Below are 24,670 nucleotides of genomic sequence, written 5' to 3' on the forward strand. Positions count from 1 at the left end.
TGAATTATTTTATAAATGCTGCACTTTTAAAATTTGAATTATTTTACAAATGTCATACTTTTAAAATTTGAATTATTTTACAAATGCTGCACTTTTATTATTTGAATTATTTTACAAATGTTATACTTTTAAAATTTGAATTATTTTACAAATTATGCACTTTTAAAATAGGAATTATTTTACAATTGCTGCACTTTTAAAATTTGAATTATTTTGCAAATGTCACACTTTTAATATTTGAATTATTTTACAAATGCTGCACTTTTAAAAGTTGAATTATTTTACAAATGTAATACTTTTAAAATTTGAATTATTTTACAAATGCTGCACTTTTAATATTTGAATTATTTTATAAATGCTGTAGTTTTAAAATCTGAATTATTTTACAAATGTTATACTTTTAATATTTGAATTATTTTACAAATGCTATACTTTTAATATTTGAATTATTTTATAAATGCTGCACTTTTAATATCTGAATTATTTTACAAATGTTATACTTTTAATATTTGAATTATTTTACAAATGCTATACTTTTAATATTTGAATTATTTTATACATGCTGCACTTTTAAAATTAGAATTATTTTACAAACGTCATACTTTTAAAATTTGAATTATTTTACAAATGCTGCACTTTTATTATTTGAATTATTTTACAAATGTTATACTTTTAAAATTCGAATTATTTTACAAATTCTGCACTTTTAAAATTGGAATTATTTTACAAATGCTGCACTTTTAAAATTTGAATTATTTTACAAATGTACCTTTAAAATATGAATTATTTTACAAATGCTGCACTTTTAATATTTGAATTCTTTTACAAATGCTGCACTTTTAATATTTGAATTATTTTACAAATGCTATACTTTTAATATTGGAATTATTTTACAAATGCTGCACTTTTAAAAGTTGAATTATTTTACAAATGTAATACTTTTAAAATTTGAATTATTTTACAAATGCTGCACTTTTAATATTCGAATTATTTTACAAATGCTGCACTTTTAAAATTTGAATTATTTTATAAATGCTGCACTTTTAAAATCTGAATTATTTTACAAATGTCACACTTTTAATATTTGAATTATTTTACAAATGCTGCACTTTTAAAAGTTGAATTATTTTACAAATGTAATACTTTTAAAATTTGAATTATTTTACAAATGCTGCACTTTTAATATTCGAATTATTTTACAAATGCTGCACTTTTAAAATTTGAATTATTTTACAAATGCTGCACTTTTAATATTCGAATTATTTTATAAATGCTGCACTTTTAAAATCTGAATTATTTTACAAATGTTATACTTTTAATATTTGAATTATTTTACAAATGCTATACTTTTAATATTTGAATTATTTTATAAATGCTGCACTTTTAAAATTTGAATTATTTTACAAACGTCATACTTTTAAAATTTGAATTATTTTACAAATGCTGCACTTTTATTATTTGAATTATTTTACAAATGTTATACTTTTAAAATTTGAATTATTTTACAAATTCTGCACTTTTAAAATAGGAATTATTTTACAATTGCTGCACTTTTAAAATTTGAATTATTTTACAAATGCTATACTTTTAATATTTGAATTATTTTACAAATGCTGCACTTTTAAAATTTGAATTATTTTACAAATGCTATACTTTTAATATTTGAATTATTTTACAAATGCTGCACTTTTAAAATTTGAATTATTTTACAATTGTTATACTTTAAAAATTTGATTTTTATTTTACAATTTCTACAATTTTAAAAATGTTACACTTTTCATATGCTCCACCTTATTCTTTATTTTAAGATGTCAACTAATGCATTTGGCTTGTAAAAAAAGAAGACAACAAAAACACACATGTATCGTCCCTGTGGTGTCTGTGGAAAGGCAGGTTCAGTCCTGCCAAAGCGGTCTCACTTTTCAACTCCTTCCTGGAGTACTGGACCAACTGGTTCTGCAAGTGTTACAATTAGATCCTTTGGCATGTGGGAGTGGGTTGTTTGCTTTTGTGTTCTCAACAGTTTTCAGGGCATGAATGCGGAATTTGGCCAGGGTATTGGCAATAGCTGCCTAACCTTCCTCAAAGACTGTGGGATCTCAAACATCTATCGACTAATGCCAGCAGGTCACAGCAGGTTGACTAATGCCATACAATCAATGGATACAGACAGACATTGCACAGATTTGATTTTTGCATACAATGTTAATGCTCATAGAAGAGCTGGAACACAGAACTGATCATGATGCAACAAAACAAAAAGGAACAGTATAAATGATTGTTTATATGTGGAGCCTCATGGGAGAGCTGGAGCAGAATGGAATTGAACAAAATTAAAATGGAGTCAACACCAACAGCAGAGTATAGGTGAGAATGAGAGTGAGATCAAGAGGAGGGGAAGAAGGACATATGGGGTGAACAAGCTGCACACAAGCTGAATGAAACACAGCAAGAAGATGAAGGGGGAAGTGGGGATGAAACGGAAAGGGTTTAAACCAACCAACTGATTAACTGATAAATGAAAATAGGTGAGAGCGAGAGAGATAGAGGCAGTAGAGAAATCACAATAATCTAGAAAAGAGAGTGCTTGGGAAGGGGGTCATTTGGAGTGGAAGAGATCATGAGTATTGATGGGGAATGGCTTGAGGTAGACTCAATTAAGAGAGAATGTCTTGAAGACCTGGAGGGAAGAATGGGACCGAGATGGATGAGTGTTGCCTTTGTTGGGGAAAAGTAATGTAGTGTTCTACCCTTCTGAGTTTGTGAGCTCAGTTGACAGAGTCTTCACTGACAGTACAGTTGTACAACAAGATCACAGTGCTACATTGACTTAAGCCTGTCCTCCATCGACTCTTTTGTAGCACTCAAAGCACATTAAGCTGTGGTGACCTCGTTGTAGGCTTTCCCAGTGTCCCATGCAGTCTTCTTCCCTATACCTCCAAATAATAACACTGAGTCACACCCAATGACACCAAACATGAAGCATGGTCATTGCGTCATGCAGAGCAACACTCTGGTCTGGCCCCATTGCCATGGTTATTGTGTGAGTTCTTCCCAGTTACAAAAGGCAATCCACAGCTCATGGATGTTGAGGTGCTGGGCTAATGCCACTGCCTGAACGTCCAAATTTGTGTCAACTGTATGTATTGACACCTTTGCATATCCTCGCTTCACAATATCTTTAACATGGAGCATGATTCATGTATCCGCCTCCTCGTGACTGCATGGAGCAAGACCTGATGCATCTTGGGGCTGCACACATAGTAAATCAGTGTGCTGGTGACTTGCTTGATGGTGTCCATGGCTGCTGCTCAGGTTGCTTGGCATGATAATAGCTCCACCTTGTTGTCATCAATTTGACGAACCTCACTCTAGTGTAGAGGAACTGAAATGCTTGGCTCCACATGTCTCTGAACTCCCTTTCTACTCTTGCTTCCTGGACCTGCTTTCAGACTCTCTGGTAGAGACTCATCCCATCTATCTGGCTTGCTTTTTGCAGTTGAGCATCAATGTATGGAAGGAACATTTGGGTTGCATAATCATCACTGTTTTGGCAGGGCCAGGTCACAGCATATTAACCATGGCAGCCCCTTCAAGAATAATGGTCTCTGCAGTGGAAGTAGTTTGCACTCTCTTGCTCAGGGACCAGATCTTCCAAGTAACCTACCAGTTGAGATTTCATTCCTGTCTCAGCTTGTTATTTTGTGAGAGGGTTGTTGGGAATGCTTGGTTTTCATGCTGAAATAACTCGTCCAGATCTTCATATCTTGTCTGTGATGCAACGTACAGCCTTGAAAAAAGGAGAACAGTCACTCTTCCATGATGCAACTGTCCTCTTGACTTCTTGCAGACTGAAGGCTGACAGAAGAGGGGAAGGTTGTTCCTTTTGATTGGATCAGTGTTGGGCTATGTCTAGTTGACAAGTTTCTGGGTGTGGCCATGTCACCTAAATAGACAGGAATCCACCTTGCATAATTGGTTTTATTTTTTTCTTGTTTTTATTTATTTGAATCCACCTTTTATAATTGCTTACTCATATTCCTCACATATATGCAAGAATTTGAAGCCATCTTGGGCTGTTGAAGCCATAGACTAATTATAATTATAATAATTATTGATGAAACGATGCATAGTATGCAACATGAGTTTAATCACAATGAAACTCACTGTGTTGGTGGCATCTTGGAAAATGGCTGCCACGACTGTTACAGGGGAAATCAGAGATGGTCCAAAAGCTGAAAAGTTTATTTTAGGCATACTGTACAAGCCTGACAAAACTGCGAAATGAACTTGGATAGTGGAGAGAAGGGGGTGAGGGGCACCATTGAAGCATTACAGAACTTATGGAAATGTGCATACAACATGCACTTTAAATGGTGAAGATGACTTTAAAAATAAAAAATTTAAAAAGTAACGTATCTGGATTGAGGTTCGAATCTTCACCAAAATCCAATCAATTTGTCCTTGCCACACACCCAACTTGTCTGAATCCGTCCATAACCTTTTGAGATATAAGGGCCAAAAACTTTATGGCATATCTCTTAATGGTGAAGAATCGCATAAAAAAATCTCGGATCCAAATGTGGATCCGGATCTTCACCAAAATCTAATATTTTCATCCTTGTCACACACCCAACCTCTCCACCAAATTTCCTCGGAATCCATCCACAATTGAGATATCCTGATCACAGACAGACAGGGGTGAAAAGATAACCTCTGCCCACCTTTGGTGGTGGAGGTAACAAGGTACCTTTAAAGGAGGAAGACAGGTTTGAAAGTTCAGTCGTGAGGTTGGAGAGATAGTGTTACGGATCTGGCAGCCATTTGCACACAAACAGACAGCAGTCCCCAAGCTTAGTTATCTCGATAAGTATATGTTTATAGTTAGAATCCCTCCCTGTGTCTAAAGGGGATTTCATGTGTGCGCTGCGGGTTTCTTTTATAGTCAGGTTTTATACATCAACTACAACAGCAACAACAGCGAGCACCACCACCACCACCACGAGCAACACCACCACGAGGAGCTACCGCAAAGGACTGCAGACCTCATTCGCAGACCAAGCCACGGTGCCAGACCAGACGCAAAAAGGCCATGATGTCTGCCGTCCTCTGCTCTGACAACCACTCTCTTCCCTGCTCTCGCGAGGCCTGCGGGATTTATTTTCTCGCCACTTGCCTTCTGATTGGATGGTGCGTCTTGGTGGTGTGTCGAGGTGTCTCGGAGGCCCGCCTCGAGGTGCTTCTCGTGGTGGTGGTCCCTCACTCAACCCGGTCGCCATTGCCCAGGTGTTTTTGGCTGAAGGCGTGGGCGGAGCCTCCATCACCTCAGATCGAGGCTCCACCCCGAGGAAGGGCTTGGAGCATTTCCTCCAGCCAATGGGCGAAGAGCAAGCAGGGTCAAGGTGCTCTGGCCAATGGGAAGCCAGCGTGCCGAAAGCTAATACAGAGCCTCTTCGGGGGGCGGGCCTCCGAGACACCTCGACACACCACCAAGACGCACCATCCAATCAGAAGGCAAGTGGCGAGAAAATAAATCCCGCGGGCCTTGCGAGAGCAGGGAAGAGAGTGGTTGTCAGACCAGAGGACGGCAGACATCGTGGCCTTTTTGTGTCTGGTCTGCGAACGAGGTCTGCGGTCCTTTGCGGTGGCTCCTCGTGGTGGTGGTGCTCAAGCAGCCAGGATCGTGGGCTCGTGGACTTCAGGTCATGGGTTGGAGTCCCACCGTGGTTGTTTGGAGTCGGTGTGACCGTACCCCGGCCAGGCTCTGGTCCCCCAGCTGAACTATCCTCCTCGGCGGGAGGACCGAATAAAGACCCACGGGGTCCATTTCTTTTTGGGTGTGTGGCGCCAGTCTGTTAAGTAGAATTGTTAAGTGCTTTTTGTTCCTTGTAAATTGTATTTCTTTTATTCGTGATAACTCTGCTCTGTCTCCATCCCTATTGTAAAATAAATCTCCTGTTAAATGTTCCAGTTAGTTGCCTGTCTTTTCTACCATTGGCCCAGCACGGTGCGGGCTTGAGAAGTAGTAAGGCCGTTTTGGCCTGTAAGTTGTCATTTGGACCGACGGATCTTGGTAATCCCCGCTCGGTTTACACCTGGATCGGGCTCGGTAAACGGCCCGTTCTGCCCGAGGTCCATCAAGGGTGTGACTTCCCCGGTAATTTGACGGCGTGGGTATTTAGGTATATTGAAATTTGGCTATTAACTCTACCCCACGCCGTCAGAGAATTGGCAATCACTGTCCTTAAGTGACCCATGACCTTCGGAGTTGTCCGAGAGTCATGACCTAAATTCCGGGTGTTCAGTGGGAGACGGCTCTACTACTCCACCTGGAGGCCGTTCCTCGCCACTGAACCCCGGCCCACAACAATATTGTGTTCAGCTCCTCCTGAGAGTGACACACTTGTTTCGTGCTTTTTTTGAATGTGTTGAAATTGCATTCGTTCGGATTTGCTTTCCAGGAAGAGAAGGAAAGTTGTTTCAGAGCAACTGCCTTCACCACAGTATTCAGCGTACCATGAGTCGGAAGAGTATGATAATTGATTGGATGAATCTGTGCATATGAGATGGCGGATTTGTGTTAGAATTTCCAGGCTGAGTTAACATCAGGGGCAGTAGATGGGAGACCATTCCCCTGGATGGGCACATGTTGATGTGATTCCCATGTCTTCGTTAGCAGCCCTGCCAGCTTGCATTTGCTTGCTCAGTAGACTGAGATAAATTGTAACTCACAACATCATATTTATTTTCATTTTTAATGTATTTCCATTTTTTTTTTTGATAGGCACACTCGTCTCTAAACTGTCTGGCCTGGGTTTTAATCTCGGCCTAGCTATAAACTGTCATCCTGCTCTTTCACAGGCAGGGAGATTCATCATTGAATGTGTGTGCTGTCTCTCGGATGGACGCGAAACTGGGCGCCCCATTTGCCAGCATTAGTTTGCTGTATGTTAAGGGTCCCATGGCATCCTTCGTCAAGAGTCGGTGAGCTATCACCGGCCCCTGAAATTGTTTTTCAAATTCCTGCCCTAACTACTGCTGGGAAGGCAATGGCAAACCACCCAGCTTAACCCATGCTCAGAAGCTTCTTCGGTAGTCGGCACCGACACTGTAACAGAGTATGGTACATCCAAATGGGATAATTTTATGATTAAATATTTCTTTAAACTTAACCACCGGAATATGTGTTGCTGGCTTTATTCTTTTTTTTTTCATGACATTCTGGTTGCCAATCTGACCCAGAAAAATAATGTTACGTAACTAGAATGTGTTCCCTAAATCCAGGAACTGCTCACTTCCACTCATTCAATCCTCTTTGGTGTTTCCCATCTGTGCAACCAACTTCCACATTCTCTTCAATATCATTCTTCCCTCCAGGTCTTCAAGACAGTTGTTCACCACCATCTCAGTTCATCCCCAATCCAAAACCATAAATGTTTTCTACCCTCATTAACCCCACCCCACCCCAAGCCCTCCGTCCAAGTTTCCAGTTTTTCCCTCTTGGGAGATTCCTTCTGCAACCATCTTGTCCACCCAATGTGTCTTTTCCTACCCCCTCCCCCCAAATGTGTCCTTTCCTGCCCCCCCTCATTCCTCCCTGCACCCATTGTTTGTCCAGGTCTCCCCCTTCAACTCTGCTGCTGGTGTCCCCCCACCCCTTCTCTCGACTGTTCCGTTTGGCCTGTTGCATCCTTATCTGTTCAGTGTGCCAGCTCTTCCACGAGCCTTAACTCTGTATGCAATAGTTTGGTCTGTGTGAATCGAGTAGCTCAGATTTACACCTGTATCAGGGAAACTGTCAGAGGTAAGTCATATCGTAAAATGTTCAATGAGAACGGTTAATATAAACCTCAAAACAGAATTGGCTAAAGTTGTATTGTGTAAAACCTTCTGTAACAGGCAAGGCCAGGCAGAGGACTTGTGGCATTTCACAGAAACATCACAAATGTATTTGGAAAAAAATAAGTGAAAATTATCTTTAAATTTTCTCAGTAAACCTGAGCTCAGATGAAAGACTTTCAATTCCCCCTCCGTCCCCCCGTCCCCCTTTCTCCTCCGTTCCCCCCTCCAGAGCCGTATATTAGAAAGAGTACGGTCAACCCGGTTTCAGCGCATGTGCTTTACGATTGGTCAAAAGCCCTCATGTGACTACAGGGCGCCATGTTGTGGACCAACCTGCGTACCTAGCAGACGCTACTCGCTTTGCTACAACGCTACAAACATATCATCTTGCATCGAATGCTTCCTCATAAAACGTCACTTTGATGAAATATTTAGAGTTACACCGTTTATAAACATGCCCTGCTGTGCAGCATGGGGTTGCTCAAATCGAAATAACCACGGGAAACAGATGCATTGCTTCCCCCGCAACCTAGAAAGGAGGAAAATCTGGGAAGTAAAGGTTTGTTGGGATGGCTGGAAAGCCAACGACAACTGTCTCTTGTGTGAGGTAAGGTCAACTTTGCATGTCGAAGTAAAGACTAAATAAGACCCAAGTATCATTTCACCAGCGAAATAAATATTGATGAATATTGTATTACTGATATCTTTTTCAACAATTTCAAAATATTGTTGCAAGTTAGTGTATATTTAGTTGAAGATCACGGATAACATGTTTCGAAACTAACATGCATTTCGGTACATGGGACTACAGAGTACAGTGTAACCTTTGGGTTGGTCATTTGAACCATTTACCTTGGAACTGTGAGATATGGTTGGTCCATGACTCCATAACCATGCTTCATGCCTGTATAAGCAACACAGTATAGACCTGAAAGTGAAACGCATGCAGTTCAAGGACCATGAATGATGACAGGAAGACTTTTTTTTTCTATCATGATGTCTGCGCAATTTAACAATGATGATTTCTCTGTTTCTAAACCTTACGAGTTTCTAGACCTTCTACATTTGATGGGTTTTCAGGTAAAAGTTGCAGCCTTTCATCGCCCTCTAACCTGATGTTTTAACGTAAGATGGAAACTTAATGTTCATTTGATTTAATTTTTTTTTTTAATTGTTCAATTAAACTTGTCAAGTTGATCTGAACATAAATTTGTCGGCTTCCTCGTAGCACAGATAATTATTATTACGAGTTAAAAGATGGACAAGTACAAAAGAAAAAAGTGTGAAGAGGGGAAAATGCATAAGTAAAAATATGTAAAGGGTTGGATGATTTCAAGATGAGGAATGAAATGGATGAGGGAAGAATGGTGGGAGAAAGAGTGGGGAAGAAGAGACTTGGATAGATGAAAAAAATAGATTTCTAAGGGAATAAACTTGAAATTGGAGGTCTTGAGGGGAGAGAGAGAGAGAGAGAGAGAGAGAGAGAGAGAGAGAGAGAGAGAGAGAGAGAGAGAGAGAGAGAGAGAGAGAGAGAGAGAGAGAGAGAGAGAGAGAGAGAGAGATATAGATATATAGATATATAGATATAGATTTGTATTTAGGGAAGGAAGAAGAGAGTAAGGTGAGGTGGTGGGGGGGGGGCGAGAATGAAGTGAGACCCAGAAAAAAAACATTTAGATTTGAGGGGTTATTAACACTATTACAACAGCCCCAGGTTGCAATGAATTAATGAAAAAGTCGGTAAAATTCCAACAAAGATTTACATCTATAGATACAGTATATGTAGATGGGACAAGGCTTCAAATATTTCATGGAGAAAACAAGAATTAAGACAATCCAAAAAAAAAACTTCAGTAGGGCAAGCCCTAAAACATACAGTCCGTACTTTTTATGCAAGCTTGAGCGCACACGCCCTTGGTCCACAACATGGCGTCTATTGTTAAGTTGGCCAAACTCTTCTAATATACGGCTCTGCCCCCACCCACCTTGCCCCATTCCTGGCATAAGACAAATCGCCAGGTAGGAATGACAGTATTATTCTTGAAAATGTAAAGTTATGTTTGTTTTTATACCAATTATCTGTCAATGCCAGAAACTGATTCAATGTTCACAGAAACCAGTGGCCTTGGGAAACTTTGAGCAGTTGGGCATGGCTTCCTGCCACATGGCGTGGTCTTGCTGCCGGCATTATCGTCTGGCTGATACTACGATTTCTTCGGCCTCCAACCAGACCACCTGGGTTCCCTCCAGGACCAATGGTCCTTCCACTGGTTGGAAATTATGCGTTGGCACGCACACAAAATGTTCCGAAGGATATACATAAGGTGATGTACCCAATTCTCACTTAAACATTGTTTTAAATTTTTACAGTTTGGAGGAAGCCATTCCAAATTGATCAAAATAATTACAAACGTGGTTGATGTTGGTGTTGGTTTTGGTTGTGATGTTGGTTGTGAACAATGATGAAGGATTTAAGTTTAGCACTCGAAGGTTTGTAAATTTTACAATTACATTTTTAGTGTTTATATGTGTAGAAAATGAAAATTTATTAAATATAATTCCTTCTCACCAATTATTATGTGGATTGAAGAACAATTGGAAAATACATTCACGAGTGAAAATTCGGCTTCAAGTCTAAGGAATAAAAGGGTGTGTGTGTGTGTGTGTGTGTGTGTGTGTGTGTGTGTGTGTGTGTGTGTGTGTGTGTGTGTGTGTGTGTGTGTGTGTGTGTGTGTGTGTGTGTGTCAGTGTGTCTCCTCCATATCTCCAAAACCGTGAAACCTATCAGCCTGAAACTTTGCATGCAAACGAAGAAAACTCCAAGGAAGTGCAAGAATGAAAATTGGATGTTTGGATTAATTGAAACACCCCTTTTGAAGATAATTAATGGTCTTGTTTAATTATTTCCTTCATCAGGCGATCCTTGGCCACCTTGCTGTCTGGGGTCTTAAGGCGTTTCCTGGGTAATCTCGTCGGGGTCTGAAACCGCCATCTTTTTTGGCCTGCTCAACCAAGCCCTGACTTAGAACAGGCCACAACGATTTTTTAATGATAAAGTTGTTGTTTTCACTTTCCTTACTCATATTATCGAATGCCTGTTCATCATAGCTACGAATTGCTGGGTATTATTGAAATGCTTATAAACATCCGGAGACGTCAGCGAGCGTTCGTGGATTGACATTTCGGGCATCTCTGGGAGGTGTATGTTTAATGTGTGGCTAATCTCGTGCCAAACTAGCCATTTCTTAACAACTGTTTCGTTGGAGTGCTTTCTTGAGTGCTTAAGCCACTTAGCGAGCACTCTCCAAGCTGCTTGGTTGTTCGTTTCGGGAAAGTATCTGTGCTGTCAAGGGAATATCGATTAAACAGACGTACGTTTCCGCCTGTGTTGAGCCCTGTGGTACCGTGCGGTTGGTGTCTCAGGAAGTCCAATTTTATTTTTTTCAGGATATTGCTTTGTTTAACCTTTTGTGCGATCTAATATAATCGACCCCTCACTTTGACATCAATACATATATAAAACCAATAAGGTCCTTCCGACCAGGAGTTTGCCGTGATCTGGTTGTGAAGGCGTGGAGTCGAGATTGACATTTTGTGTTCTGTACCTTGATATATTTTTCAATTTAATTTTGTTAATTTCCCACTTGGATTCCTATTTCAAAGAAATCTGTTTAAAGGTAAATCTTTCTGTTTGTCGTTTTTATGTATTTTATGCGTGTTTACCTATATAAATGGTATTACCATAACAGAAGTGTGTGTACGTGTGTGGGTGTGCACGTGCAAGTTGTTATTGCCTGCTATCTCCTCATGTGGGTGGGTTTCAGGAGGTGAAACAGAGACCTGCCAGGTCTCAAGGTGTGTGTGTGTGTGTGTGTGTGTGTGTGTGTGTGTGTGTGTGTGTGTGTGTGTGTGTGTGTGTGTGTGTGTGTGTGTGTGTGTGTGTGTGTGTGTGTGTGTGTGTGTGTCATTGATTGGTATCGACATATGTGGGTCTCATTATGTGGAATGGAGTCCTGCAAGGGTGGGTTCAAAGTGTCCAGCTTCATTTTGGTAAGGGGTCACAATTCCTGAACCAAGCTGTGAAGTTTTCTGTTTTCCAAGTTTTGTGCCAAGGGCTCTCTTCACTCGTTACTGAGCCCCGGACAGCTTCCAACAGTAGTTCCTTTGTAGTGATATTACCAGGGATGGTTTTTAATATCTCTGTGAGGTTCGTCTTCATCATTCCCATGAGGTTCTTCATCATCACAGGTTCAACTTTGGCATTCTTCAGCTTCCAGGATCTTTTCACTCCATGCTTGAGGGCTTGGTATTTGGTCATTTTCTTGATCTCTGCATCGTAAGTCCAAAATCACCGGAATCAACACTTCAATTTCAGTTGAAAGGGGTTTACATAACAACGATGTACCTTTTGTAAATGGATATTAAAAACTTTGTCTTTTTGTCTTCTTTTATGAAGAGCATCTTTGTTATTCTAACTTTATTGGTGTGTCTGAAATGAGGAAATCTATTCACAAGATACGTTGATTTTCACTTCCCTTCCAAATTGGTTACCCTTTGACATCTAGTGATGTCATCAATATTGTAATCAAACTAATTTTACTACCAAATTGTAGCTTGGGCGAAGATAGTTTTCTTGATGCCAAACATGTACATGACATCGCCAAAAGTATGCGGACACCCATTCTAATTCGTGGATATGGCTATTTCAATTACACCCATTGCTGACAGGTGTATAAAATCAAGCACACAGCCATGCAGTCTCCATGGACAAACATTGGCAGTAGAATGGGCCAAATTGAAGAGCTCAGTGACTTTCAATGTGGCACCGTCATAGGATGCGACCTTTCCAACAAGTCAGTTTGTCAAATATCTGCCCTGCGAGAGATTCCCCGGTAAACTGTAAGTGCTGTTATTGTGAAGTGGAAATGTCTAGGAACAACAACAGCTCAGCCGTGAAGTGGTAGGCGACACAAGCTCACAGAACGGGACCGCTGAGCGCTGAAGCACATAGCGCGATAAAATTGTGTCGTCTGTTGCAACACTCACAACCAAGTTCCAAACTGACTCTGGAAGCAATATCAACACAAGCACTGTTCGTCGAGAGCTTCATGAAATGGGTTTCCATGGCAGAGCAGCTGAACACGAGCCTAAGATCACCATGTGTAATGCCAAGTGTCGGCTGGAGTGGTGTAAGGCTCACCACCATTGGATTCTGGAGCAGTGGAAATCCGTTCTCTGGAGTGATGAATCACTCTTCACCATCTGGCAGTCCGACGGACTAATCTGGGTTTGGTGGATGCCAGGAGAACGCTACCTGCCCGAATGCATAGTGCCAACTGTAAAGTTTGGTGGAGGAGGAATAATGGTCTGGGACTGTTTTTCATGGTTTGGGCTGGGCCCATCAGATGCATTCAAGGGAAATCTTAACGCTGCAGTATACAATGACATTCTAGATGATTCTGTGCTTCCAACTTTGTGGCAACAGTTTGGGGAAAGCCCTTTCCTGTTTCAGCATGACAATGCCCCCATGCACAAATCAAGGTCCATACAGAAATGGTTTATCGAGATAGGTGTGGAAGAACTTGACTGGCCTGCGCAGACCCCTGATCTCAACCCCATCGAACACTTTTGTGATGAAATGGAACGCCGATTACAAGCCAGACATAAATCACCCAACATCAGTGCCCGACCTCACTAATACTCTTGTGGCTGAATGGAAGCAAATCCCCACAGCAATGTTCCAACATCCAGTGAAAAGCCTTTCCAGAAGAGTGGAGGTTGTTATAGCAGCAAAAGGGGGACCAACTCCGTTTTAATGCCCATGATTTTGGAATGAGAAGTTGGATGAGCAGGTGTCCACATACTTTTGGCCATGTAGTATACGTTTTCTTGAAATCTGACCCAATGCAAATCCCAAATGTATTTTACTGACCCCTAAATTTTTGCACAAAATTGTTGCATGCAAAAGTTCAAAGTTTGGGCCATAATTTTAGTTCGCAAGAGCTTTAGTCGAGCACACAACATCAAATCTATGAGGAATGGATATAACGACCAGAAAATACATTCAAACAAAGTATAGCATCCATCCCCACCTCCATCAGGATTTATGGCCTTGGCTCCCCTGCTATTAAGAAATGGGAAGAATATGGAACTACCCACACTTCCTAGAGCTGGCCGTCTGACCAAATTGAGCCACCGGGCAAGAAGGACCTTGGTCAGGGAGGTGACCCAGAACCCAATGGACACTGCCAGAACTACAGAGTTCCTTGGCTGAGATGGGAGAACCTGCCGGAAGGACAACAGTCTCTGCAGCACTTCACAAATCTAGGCTTCATGAGAGAGTGGCCAGATAGAAGCCACTCGTGAGAAAAAGGCACATGACAGCATGCCTGAAGTTTGCAAAAGGCATGTGAAAGACTGAGAGCATGTGGCAAAATATTATGTGTTCTGATGAGACAAAAACTGAACTCTTTGGCCTGAATGCAAAGCGCTACATCTGGCAGAAACCAAGCACAGCTCATCACCCATCTAATACCATTCCTATCATGAAGTATGGTGGTGGTAGCATCATGCTATGGGGATGCTTTTAAGTGGCAGGGACTGGGAGTCTTGTAAGGTCTCCTTACACAATGACCCAAGCACAATGACCCCAAGCATACAGTCAAAGCAACACTAGAATGGTTTCAGAACAAGAACTTGAAAGTCCTTGAGTGACCCAGCCAAAGCCCAGACTTGAATCCCATTGAGAAGCTGTGGAAAGACTTGAAGATTACTGTTCACCGATGTTCCCAATCCAACTTGACAGAGCTTGAGCAAATCTGCAAGGAACAATGGGAGAAAATCCCCAAATTCAGATGTGCAAAGCTAATACACCCAATAATTCTAGAAGCTGGAATCTCTGCCAAAGGCATGGGGGAGGGAGTAGGGGGCTGAATACTTATGTAAGTTAGATATTTCTGGGTGTCATTTTAAAGAAATTTGTAAAAATTTCTAAAAACATGTTTTCACTTTGTCATTATGGGGCATTTTGTGGGGATCGGTTACAATTTTTTTTAATGTAATCCATTTGAAATTCAGGCTGTAAAACAACAAAATGTGACAAAAGTCAAGGGTTCACATGTCAAGTCAAGGTTCGCTTGACTGTTCACATGTAAATGTGGAAGCAAAAAAAACTATTCAATAAGCCTGCGATCCCATGATCATCATCCACTAATTCTCCTGTTCTATTCCCAAATGAGCCAACACTTGTCTTAACCTTTTACTTACCCATTATATAGACATTCTGGCTATTTCCCCTTCAATTCATAGATGACTGGCTCTTGGTCAGAAGTAAGTAAAGTAGAAGTTTATATTGTCATGGTAAACTATTTCCCTTTGACTTGTCAGATGTTACATGCGCTTATGTGGGTGATACTAATGCTGCAGCACGTGGGTGATGCATGTAATTGAATTCAGGCAGATTTGAACTCGATTCCTCACTATTACACTGTCATAATACCCACATACAGTATACTGACACCATCAGCACAAACAGTTAATTTTTTTATGGACCAAAAACAAATTACTTAGGAAACTGCTCTTTTCACATATTTTTACTTCATTTTGTCTCAGCAGATGGTCAAGCAATATGGACAAGTGTACAGCTGTTACCTTGGTTCCCTACCCATGATAGTCGTCAGTGGTTACCACACTGTCAAGAATGTCCTGTTGCAAAATGGCCACAAACTGTCAGATCGCCCATCATTTCCACTCGTAGATGCCCTCATGTCAGGGACAGGTATGGAGTTTATATCCTTTCATGGAAATTCTGACAACTATATCAGCCCTGGCTGTGACAAACTCAGTGGGTAACTCTTGCCTAATTGGTATTGGTTTCTGCAGGCAAAATGGGATAAGTTGCTTGTGTAAAATGACTCTTGTGCTGGAAACAACCACATTTTCAGAAGGGATGTTGGCATCAGATAGGTTTGTGATCTCACTCTCTACAATTGGCTTCAATGGTGCTGGAACAATTTTGGAGAACGCCGGTGAAGATGTCACTGGATGGGAAATATTAGTGCTGTCTACTGTCGTTTTTAGGGATGAAATACACTTTTGCACAACATGTCTTGGCCCTGTTTTCATAGCCAATTCATGCCACAGTTGCTATATATCTTAAACACCCGTTATATACCATGTTGAATATGTAATGTATGCTCAGAATATGTAATGCATTGCCAACTAGATTGACTTAACACAACAGTAAGTGACTCTACTGGATATGGCAGTACGTGCCTTCATTGACGCACGAAGTAACTTGTTTTCTCAACGTGAAAAAAGTAATTTATACATTTAAGCAACAAAAGTGAGGATAGATGTCACATCTTATGTTTATGCAAAAGATGAACAACAAATAAAGCGTTTTGTGTATTTTAAAGTTTTGCTTCATCTGGGCATATGCACAATCGACAAAGCATTAGTGAAGTGACCCTTGAAATGAGAGGCTGTATGTTGTTACTTTGTCTCACCTTTTCATATATATTTGCTGTTTACATTGATCTAAAGATTTTCCATAAATCATATGCAGAACAAGACATTGGTAAACGAGAATGGCACTTGATATAGCGCACACCTCCACCAGGCTGAACAGTTCATTTTTTTTTTTTTTATCTTATTGATGCGGCAGAACTGCGTCCGGATCATTCGTCCTTGTCACACCCCAAAATCTATTCGGCTTGTTCATGTCACCTACCCAACTCATCCACCACCAAGTTTCCGTCCGTAACTTTTTTAGATATCGTATTATTCGAGTATATTATTGGTAGTGCTCTCATTCAATGGTGAAGAATCACTGAAAAAATTATCGGATCCATATCCAACTAATGTCAAAAATACCCTGAGGGCATACACACAGGCGAGGGAGGTGCAGCTCCCTCTTTCAGAGGCTGGTAGGATTTCACAAAAATTTGAGGGAGTAGTTCAGTGACAACACAGGACAGGACAAGACAGGACAGGACAAAACAACACAGACACTGCACACAAATACATATATATATATATATATATATATATATATATATATATATATATATATATATATATATATATATATATATATATATATATATATATATGAATATAATCAGACGCACCTCCTGACTTATGGTGAGCATCGCCACAGGTTATATGTCACACGGTAAAACCACATAATCTGCAAAGAACAACCATCCATGATGTATATGTATATGTATATGTATATATATATATATATATATATATATATATATATATATATATATATATATATATATATATATATATATATATATATATATATATATATATATATATATATATATATATATATATATATATATATATGAGTCTGGTGTTGGCGCAGTGGTTAGGGCAGCGGATTGGGATCCAAAAGGTCCTGAGTTCAAGTCCCGTTGGGCCACTAAATTAATACACCAGGGAGTTGACTCAGCCTGTCATCCTTCCGAGGTCGGTGAAATGAGTACCAGTATACTGGGCCGGTGTATACCCCGGTTAAAATAGGTGTACCATATCCCTGTGTCGTAAGAGGCGACCAGGGTTGCGTCAGGAAGGGCATCCAGCGTAAAACATGTGCCAAATCACTATGCAGATCATAGGGATGATCCGCTGTGGCGACCCCTAACGGGAGCAGCCGAAAGAAGAAGATATATATATATATATATATATATATATATATATATATATATATATATATATATATATATGTTTTATATATATATATATATATGTTTTATATATATATATATATATATGTTTTATATATTTACATATAGGTATATATTTGAGATCAAGGTGAGGTCCGCACTGATTGAGATCAAGTTCTGTCCACACCGATCTTGGTAGAGAAGAGTTTATTACACATCAGACATATGCATATGGAGAGAGAGAGAGACGAGGAACACAATAGTCCATCCAGCCCAACCCTCTGGCAAGCTCGGTTTCAGCTCTGCCTTATATTCATTTTTTTACTGTGACCTTTGTGTGACTGCCTGTCAACAGAATTTATTATTACACATTGGTTTTAGCCCTTTCTAAGCCTGTATTGTTGATAAGAGAGCAGATAAAGTACAAAATTAGCTCCCTTTCCTTATCTGTATTAGCAGAACCACCTCCTACATGTTATTGTGGTCCAGCATTAATGGGAAGCATCCAGCAATTTTGGGAAACTCAGCTGTTCTTCTCCCAAACTTGTAAACAAGGCCATTTCATAACTGTCAACAAGGCCAGCTGTGGTATTTCAGAGGCAGCTTTGTGGCCTGCAAAGCGATCTTACTGTCAGATAAGATAAGCACAAGATTTATCCTTTCCCCTTTCCAAAGCACGAAAATGTTAACAAAACACAAATGACTTGCTTGAGACATATACAGTGTCTCTACATTTTCCTCCTCTTGTTACTTTGAAACATTATGTAAAAGAAACAACAGTTGCATTTCATATGTAAGAAATGGAGCATCCGTGGATCCGCAGGACAGCAGACAGCAGTCTCCTTCCAGGAGGAACTCGCTCTTCTTCAACAGCTGCAAGTGGCCCCAAGACGGTCAGACGCTCCTCCTGCACCCCCTAACCTGTCAAGAGGCTACTGCCCACCGCCCAGTTGGCCCACCAACACCCCGTCTTTTGCTGGAAAAAATGGATAATATTTCAGCAATTAAGCATAGATTATAAGGAAGTAAAGTTACTCTCAAATGCTGTTCACACAAGGTTGCTTATGGCTAACCACATCTGTCTACAGTGTTCTTTATGAACAACAAGAAAGAATATATTTCATTATATTTAGCTATATAATGTTCTTTATGAACAAAGCAAAAATATGTATTTGATTATATTTGGCTATATCGTGTTCTTTATGAACAAAAGCAAGTATATATTTGATTAACTACAAGCCAGAGTAAAAACATGAAGAAGGAACAAATCCCAACATTTGCCAACAAGGCAATCTACATGGTATTTCTTCCCATTCCCTCCATTGGCGCAAGTAATGAAAGGCATTCATCCAATGTGAGTTGGAGCAAATTCTCGTCATTCAATGGAAGTTGGAGCAGTGGATCAACGGCCACATCGAGTTCACAGTACATTTCAGGTTCTATGGGTTTGGGTGACATGGGTGGAGTGCACAATGCTGGAACGGGGGGGGGTTGGTGTGGTTACAGGGAGGGGTGGAGACGGCGGCAGCACACCATAGTTCACCAGAACCATCTCTGTCTGTATTAGTTGAGTGCTGGGCTTTGTTGTCCATCCTGAAAAACACTTTCCAATGGCCTTTTGAACAATTATTTTAAAGAGCATCAGTAATATGAATGCTGCCACGATGATTACCAGGATTGTTATGAAAAACTTTAAAATAGTTCCTCCCCAACTCCCAAATATTCCCTTTAACCAGCTACCTATGCTATCACTACTTACAGCATAATCATTATACTTGCTCGCCTCCTTTCTTATGTGATCGACTAGGTCATGGATTTTCTTCGAATTATCTGGAATATACATACAACATTCTTTCCCAATCACAGCACAAGTTCCCCCTTTTTCAGCTAGAATCATGTCCAAAGCCACTCTATTTTGCATAACAGTAGTCCTTAATGCGACCAACTCCGCAGTAATCTTATCAAAACCATCAGCAGTTTCATTTCCCATTATTTGCAATGATCCTGCCATCTTGATAAGTTCTCTCCCTGCCACCAAGGCCCCATATCGGGGGAAAATTACCACTGCTGCAAATTCTCCTCCTGATATGGTCCTCTTACATCGTTTCTGGTTTACCTCAAATAAGGGGCCAGTGATCAAAGCCATGTGCGGCACAACTTAGGCCAGGTAACAAGACCAGGCCCAGCTGTTTGGCAACCAAGGATAGGCTCTAAACCCACATACAAAATAGGTGCCGTTGGATGCAACCTTGGCATATGTTGTTCCCCTGTTACCCTTCCGATAGTCTGCTAAATCATTTACCTCTATGGATGAGTTACAGGTAGAATTCCCTGCATAAAATTTGCTGTTAGGATTTGTCCAAGTAAGACAAAGAAACCCAGCTTGTTTGTATGCAATTCTGAAATACGGAGGTCTTTTCTTTGGGTTATAAGGAGGCTCCCATGCACTTGCAAAGACTGTACATGATAAGCTACTGGTTCTATTCATTTGCAAGTTGTGATACCACCCTGCTCCACAATAGTCTATCTCCTCGAATGGGATCACAGATAATGGTAAACCTGTTCTTGAGGAGTGCGGGAGGTAAGCACATACCCAACACTTAGTCTTATTGCTCAATGTTGCATATCTGTGTGACAGAAGTAAGAACGTATTAATCCCATGTAATCCCAAGTCATGCAAATGTTTGGCATGGTTCTCAATTGCTCTTTTCCCTCTCTGTTCAACTGGCCAATAGTCGGTTTGCCCTTCCACTTCCCAACTTCCTATCCAAAAGGCGATTATGGCAACTAAGATTTGCTGTAACAGGTTCATCCTTGCACAACCTCCTCCTCTGTTGGGATGGCAAGTTTGTAGTGTGAGAAGTGTATCCATGCAGGCTCACCTTCACACTTTACAGCAGTTGGGGTAGTCAGCAATACCTGAAATGGTCCTTTCCACCACGGTTCCAAGGCCGTTTTCCTTGTGAAGTGTTTTACCAGTACGTAGTCTGCTGGCTGGAAGGTGTGGTATGGCCTTTCCACTGGCTCGGGTAAGGCCTCTTTCACTCTCGCGTGTATTGTCCTCGTGATCCTGGAGAGCTGTTTGCAAAATGTCAGCATGTTTTCATCCATCATTGTAATATCCAACTTGTTTATGTTGGTGGGGGCAGTCACGGGAAGCCGCATCGGCCTTCCCATTAATATTTCATGAGGGGATAACCCTATCTTCCGGTTCACTGTGGATCACATGCTCATTAGTGCTAAGGGTAATGCATCTGGCCATTTCAACCCCGTTTCCATTGTTATTTTCGCCAGCTTGCTCTTTAGGATACCGTTCTGTCTTTCCACGGCACCAGCTGACTGTGGGTGATAAACACAGTGGAATGCCTGTTTAATTCCCAGCGCCTTACACGCTGTCTGTGTTTGTTCCCCCGTAAAGTGTCCCCCTTGATCGTGTGATATTTTGTGAGGATACCAAATCGGCAGAAGAAGCTTTTTAATAGGTGCTTTACTACAGTGGCGGCATCTGCCTTTGCACATGGGTATGCCTCGATCCATTTGGTGAACATGTCTACCACTACCAGGACATTTCCGAACCCACACGACGGAGGCATATTTATGAAGTCTATTTGTAGGTGCACAAAAGGACCTCAGGGGGCCGGGTGAGCTCCCGGCTGCCTTGTCTTATCTTCTTTCTGTTGGTTATGTTGTTGACATACCTGGCAACTTTTACAAACCCCTTCTGCTATTTTCCCAATTCCTGGTGCATACCATGATTCTTGCACCTGTCTCACAGTCCCCCTCTTGCATACATGTCCATTCAAATGGGCCATGCGTGCAAGCCACGGTAGGATCTCAACAAGTGCTATAACCTTCCCATTGTTTGACCATAGTCCGTCTTCATCCGCTGCTCCTCCTGCTGCTTGGCATTTGTCATGGTCATTTAGCGATGCTGCAGCTTGAATTGCAATAATATCTGACAAGCTATACTGATGCAGCTTAATTTGCTCCTTTTGTAATCGTGCTGGCATTTTCAAAGGGATAGGCAATGCAGCCGCCTCTTTTGCAGCCTTATCCGCTATGTCATTTCCTTTGTCTAGATCTGTTGTCAGTTTCTGGTGTGGGCGGCATTTAATAACCGCAACTTCCGCTGGCAGCGTAATGCTTTTTAACAGCTCAGAAACTAAACCGCCATCTTTTATGGGTGTTCCTGCAGAGGTGAGAAACCCTCGCATTTTCCATATCGCACCCTTGTCATGTACTACACCAAAGGCATAATTAGAGTCAGTATATATATATATATATATATATATATATATATATATATATATATATATATATATATATATATATATATATATATATATATATATATATATATATATATATATATATTTACCGCAGAATCGACAGACAACTCACAAGCCCTTATAAGGGCACACAACTCCACCTTTTGGGCAGAAAAGTGAGAAGGCAGACATATCGCTTCCGTAACTTCACTATCGGTACACACGGCGTATCCTCCATGCCCCGAGCCGTCTTGGCCTCGATAGGCCGAACCATCAACAAACAAGGTGAGGTCCGGGTGTTCTAAGGGCTGATCTTTTAGATCTGAGCGAACAGTGGATAGATACTTCCTGGATTACTTCTGTGCAATCACGAGGATCGCCGTCTTCTTCCGTTGGCAGCAAGGAAGCAGGATTAAGAACGTTGCATCTTTCAATCTGCAGATTTGGCTGGTGTAGGAGAGTCGTCTCATACTGCATCAGACATGTATTGGTTAAATGTTGTGTTTGCTTTTGTGTTAGTAAAGCTGAAATGCAGTGGGGAACCCTCAAATTAAGAGGGTGACCCATTACAATTTCTGCTGTGCGCTTAACTGCATAGCTGGCTGCAGCCACTGCTTGCAAACAAAGGTAGGCCGCGTTCGACCGGGTCCAGCCTTTGACTGAAATATGCGATTGGTCGCTGGCGGTCGCCGTGCGATTGTATCAGCACAGCCTGCGCAAATCCTTTAGTTTCGTGAGAATAAAGGAAGAACGGCTTCTCATAATCTGGAAGGCCCAAAGCTGGGGCCGTCGAGAGTGCCGCTTTCAATTTGGTAAAACACTCCTCCATCTTCTCATTCCACTCGATTACATTGGGCTGGTTTTTACCCACCACAACATACAGTTCCTTCGTCAGAATTGCATAATCGCCAACCCACTGTCTACAGTATGTTGCCATACCTAGGAATCGCATCATCTCCTTTGTGCGAGGGCGAGGCACTTCCGCAATTGAAGTTATCCTCCCCTTGTCCAATTCCCTCTTTCGATGTGAAATGTGGTGTCCCAGATACTTAACCCTTTCCTGCACTAATTGCAGCTTGTCTTTGTTTACCTTGTGGCCTTTTCTTGCTAACGCCTGTAGCAGCTGCAGCGTATCTGTTTCACATGCTGCTTTGTTTGGGGAGCAAATTAGCAAATCATCCACATTTTGGAGCAGCACTGATTTACCCTTGAAAACAATGTCTTCTAAGTCCTTATGCAAGGCACGTGAAAACGATGTAGGGCTATCAGCAAACCTCTGCGGCAGGACCGTCCAAGTATATTGACGGCCTTTGTACGTGAAGGCAAATAAAAACTGTGATTCCTTATCAGTGGGTACCGAGAAAAACGCAGAACATAAATCAACGACTGTAAAATGGGTGGAGCTTGCAGGGATTGATGTTATCAACCACTCTGCACTTGGTACCACAGGGTGAACACCTTGAATCACCTCATTTACTTCTCGCAAGTCTTGGACAAATCTCCACTTGTCCTTCTGTGCCTTTTTCACTGGCAATATAGGTGTGTTACATGGGCTTGAAGTTTCTACAATTACACCTTGTTCTTTCAAAGATTCAATCACCGGTGCTATCCTGGCCTCTGCCTCTTTACGGAGAGGGTATTGGCGCATATTTGGCCAAGGCATTCCAAGTTTGAGTTTAACCACTAGGGGTGTTGCCCCAATGATACAACCCGCATCATTGTCATGTCGGGTCCACAATTCCTGGGGGACCCTTTCTATCAAATTCTCTATATTCCCTGTTTTGCTTGTTGTTTCCAACACCATCTCACGCTTAGGTGGTAAATTAACCTCCTCCACCAATCCTCGTAACACTTGTTCCTTAAAATCACAAATCCACCCTTCGTTATTCGCCAGCCTATGCACTTGCCAATGCAACATTGTTGTTGTGCAGGTCACTACTACCTCCTGCTGGCGATAAACCATAAAACCCAAATCCTTTTGGTGATACCCCTTTGCCGTGGTTATTGTCACATGCGAGGTTACTCCCGGTGGGTACTTTGTCAATTGCCTTTGTTTTTCCGTGAGCTTAACCTCCATTGCAACACCTTCCTAAGGGCCCTGTCACATCTTGATGTTTTAGCCAGCGTATGGCAACGTATCAAAATTTATGTAAAACACTGGAGTATGTATGTTGAACTATTGATGTTTTTTTTCAGTTTTGGGCGTATTCATAATGAGTTGGACGTATGCATAATGTATTAGTAACGTACACAGAACGTTTCGATAACTTATAGATAACTTATACCAACGAATGCTTAGCGTGTTTTCGGTGTTCACAACCTATGCCCAACGATAGTCTAACTTATGCATAGCGTGGCAGCGTATCGCCGATGATCACGTGGCGTAGCCTATTAATAGGCTGCCGCTCAACGATTTAAATCATAACCACACTAGAATTCGAAGTGTCAACATCACCGTCATGCCGAAGAAAAGAAAAGAAAAGAAAAAAAAAACATGGAGTCTGGAACACTGACGGATTCCTCCTGTGAAGCCCATTTTTATATACCAATTCCCCGAAATGCTGCCATTACGCCACTATACGGTAGCTGTAAGTTAGAAACACGTTCACTAAGTTCTGTGGTCGTCCGGAAGACGTCAAATACGTCTACATACGTCAATATGCATTGGAGATACGTTACACATAGGTTCAAAGCACGTTACTCATTGGTTAAAAATAAGTTTCAGGTACGCTATACATTCCTCGACGTGTTTCGACTTATGAGTAACTTACAAGTAACGTGTGTCGACGTGTGTCAATGATCGCATAACGTGCCTACAACTTATGGCCAGCGTATGCGGAACGTGTGAGTCATACGCCGAGCACGTCGGAAAATTTTGAG

At 41.2% G+C, this 24,670-nt stretch overlaps 1 protein-coding gene across 2 annotated transcripts in view; it reads left to right on the forward strand.

The window, feature by feature from the left end:
- LOC147024570 (cytochrome P450 2J2-like) overlaps positions 1-24,670 on the forward strand; it is an 87,067-nt gene that overhangs the window by 3,719 nt on the left and 58,678 nt on the right. Inside the window, exons 1-3 of one of the 2 annotated variants that reach the window (XM_085884616.1) lie at positions 5,867-6,984; positions 9,956-10,166; positions 15,457-15,619. In XM_085884616.1, coding sequence (XP_085740742.1) covers positions 6,902-6,984; positions 9,956-10,166; positions 15,457-15,619 — 457 coding nt within the window. In that variant the 5' untranslated portion in view covers positions 5,867-6,901. Of the gene's footprint in view, positions 1-5,866; positions 6,985-9,955; positions 10,167-15,456; positions 15,620-24,670 lie in introns of those variants that run through there. The other variant, XM_085884617.1, reaches the window with a different exon arrangement.

Source organism: Eptatretus burgeri, chromosome 6, assembly GCF_056783735.1.
Source record: "Eptatretus burgeri isolate ZD-2024b chromosome 6, Ebu_testis_v1, whole genome shotgun sequence".
Lineage (NCBI taxonomy): Eukaryota > Metazoa > Chordata > Myxini > Myxiniformes > Myxinidae > Eptatretus > Eptatretus burgeri.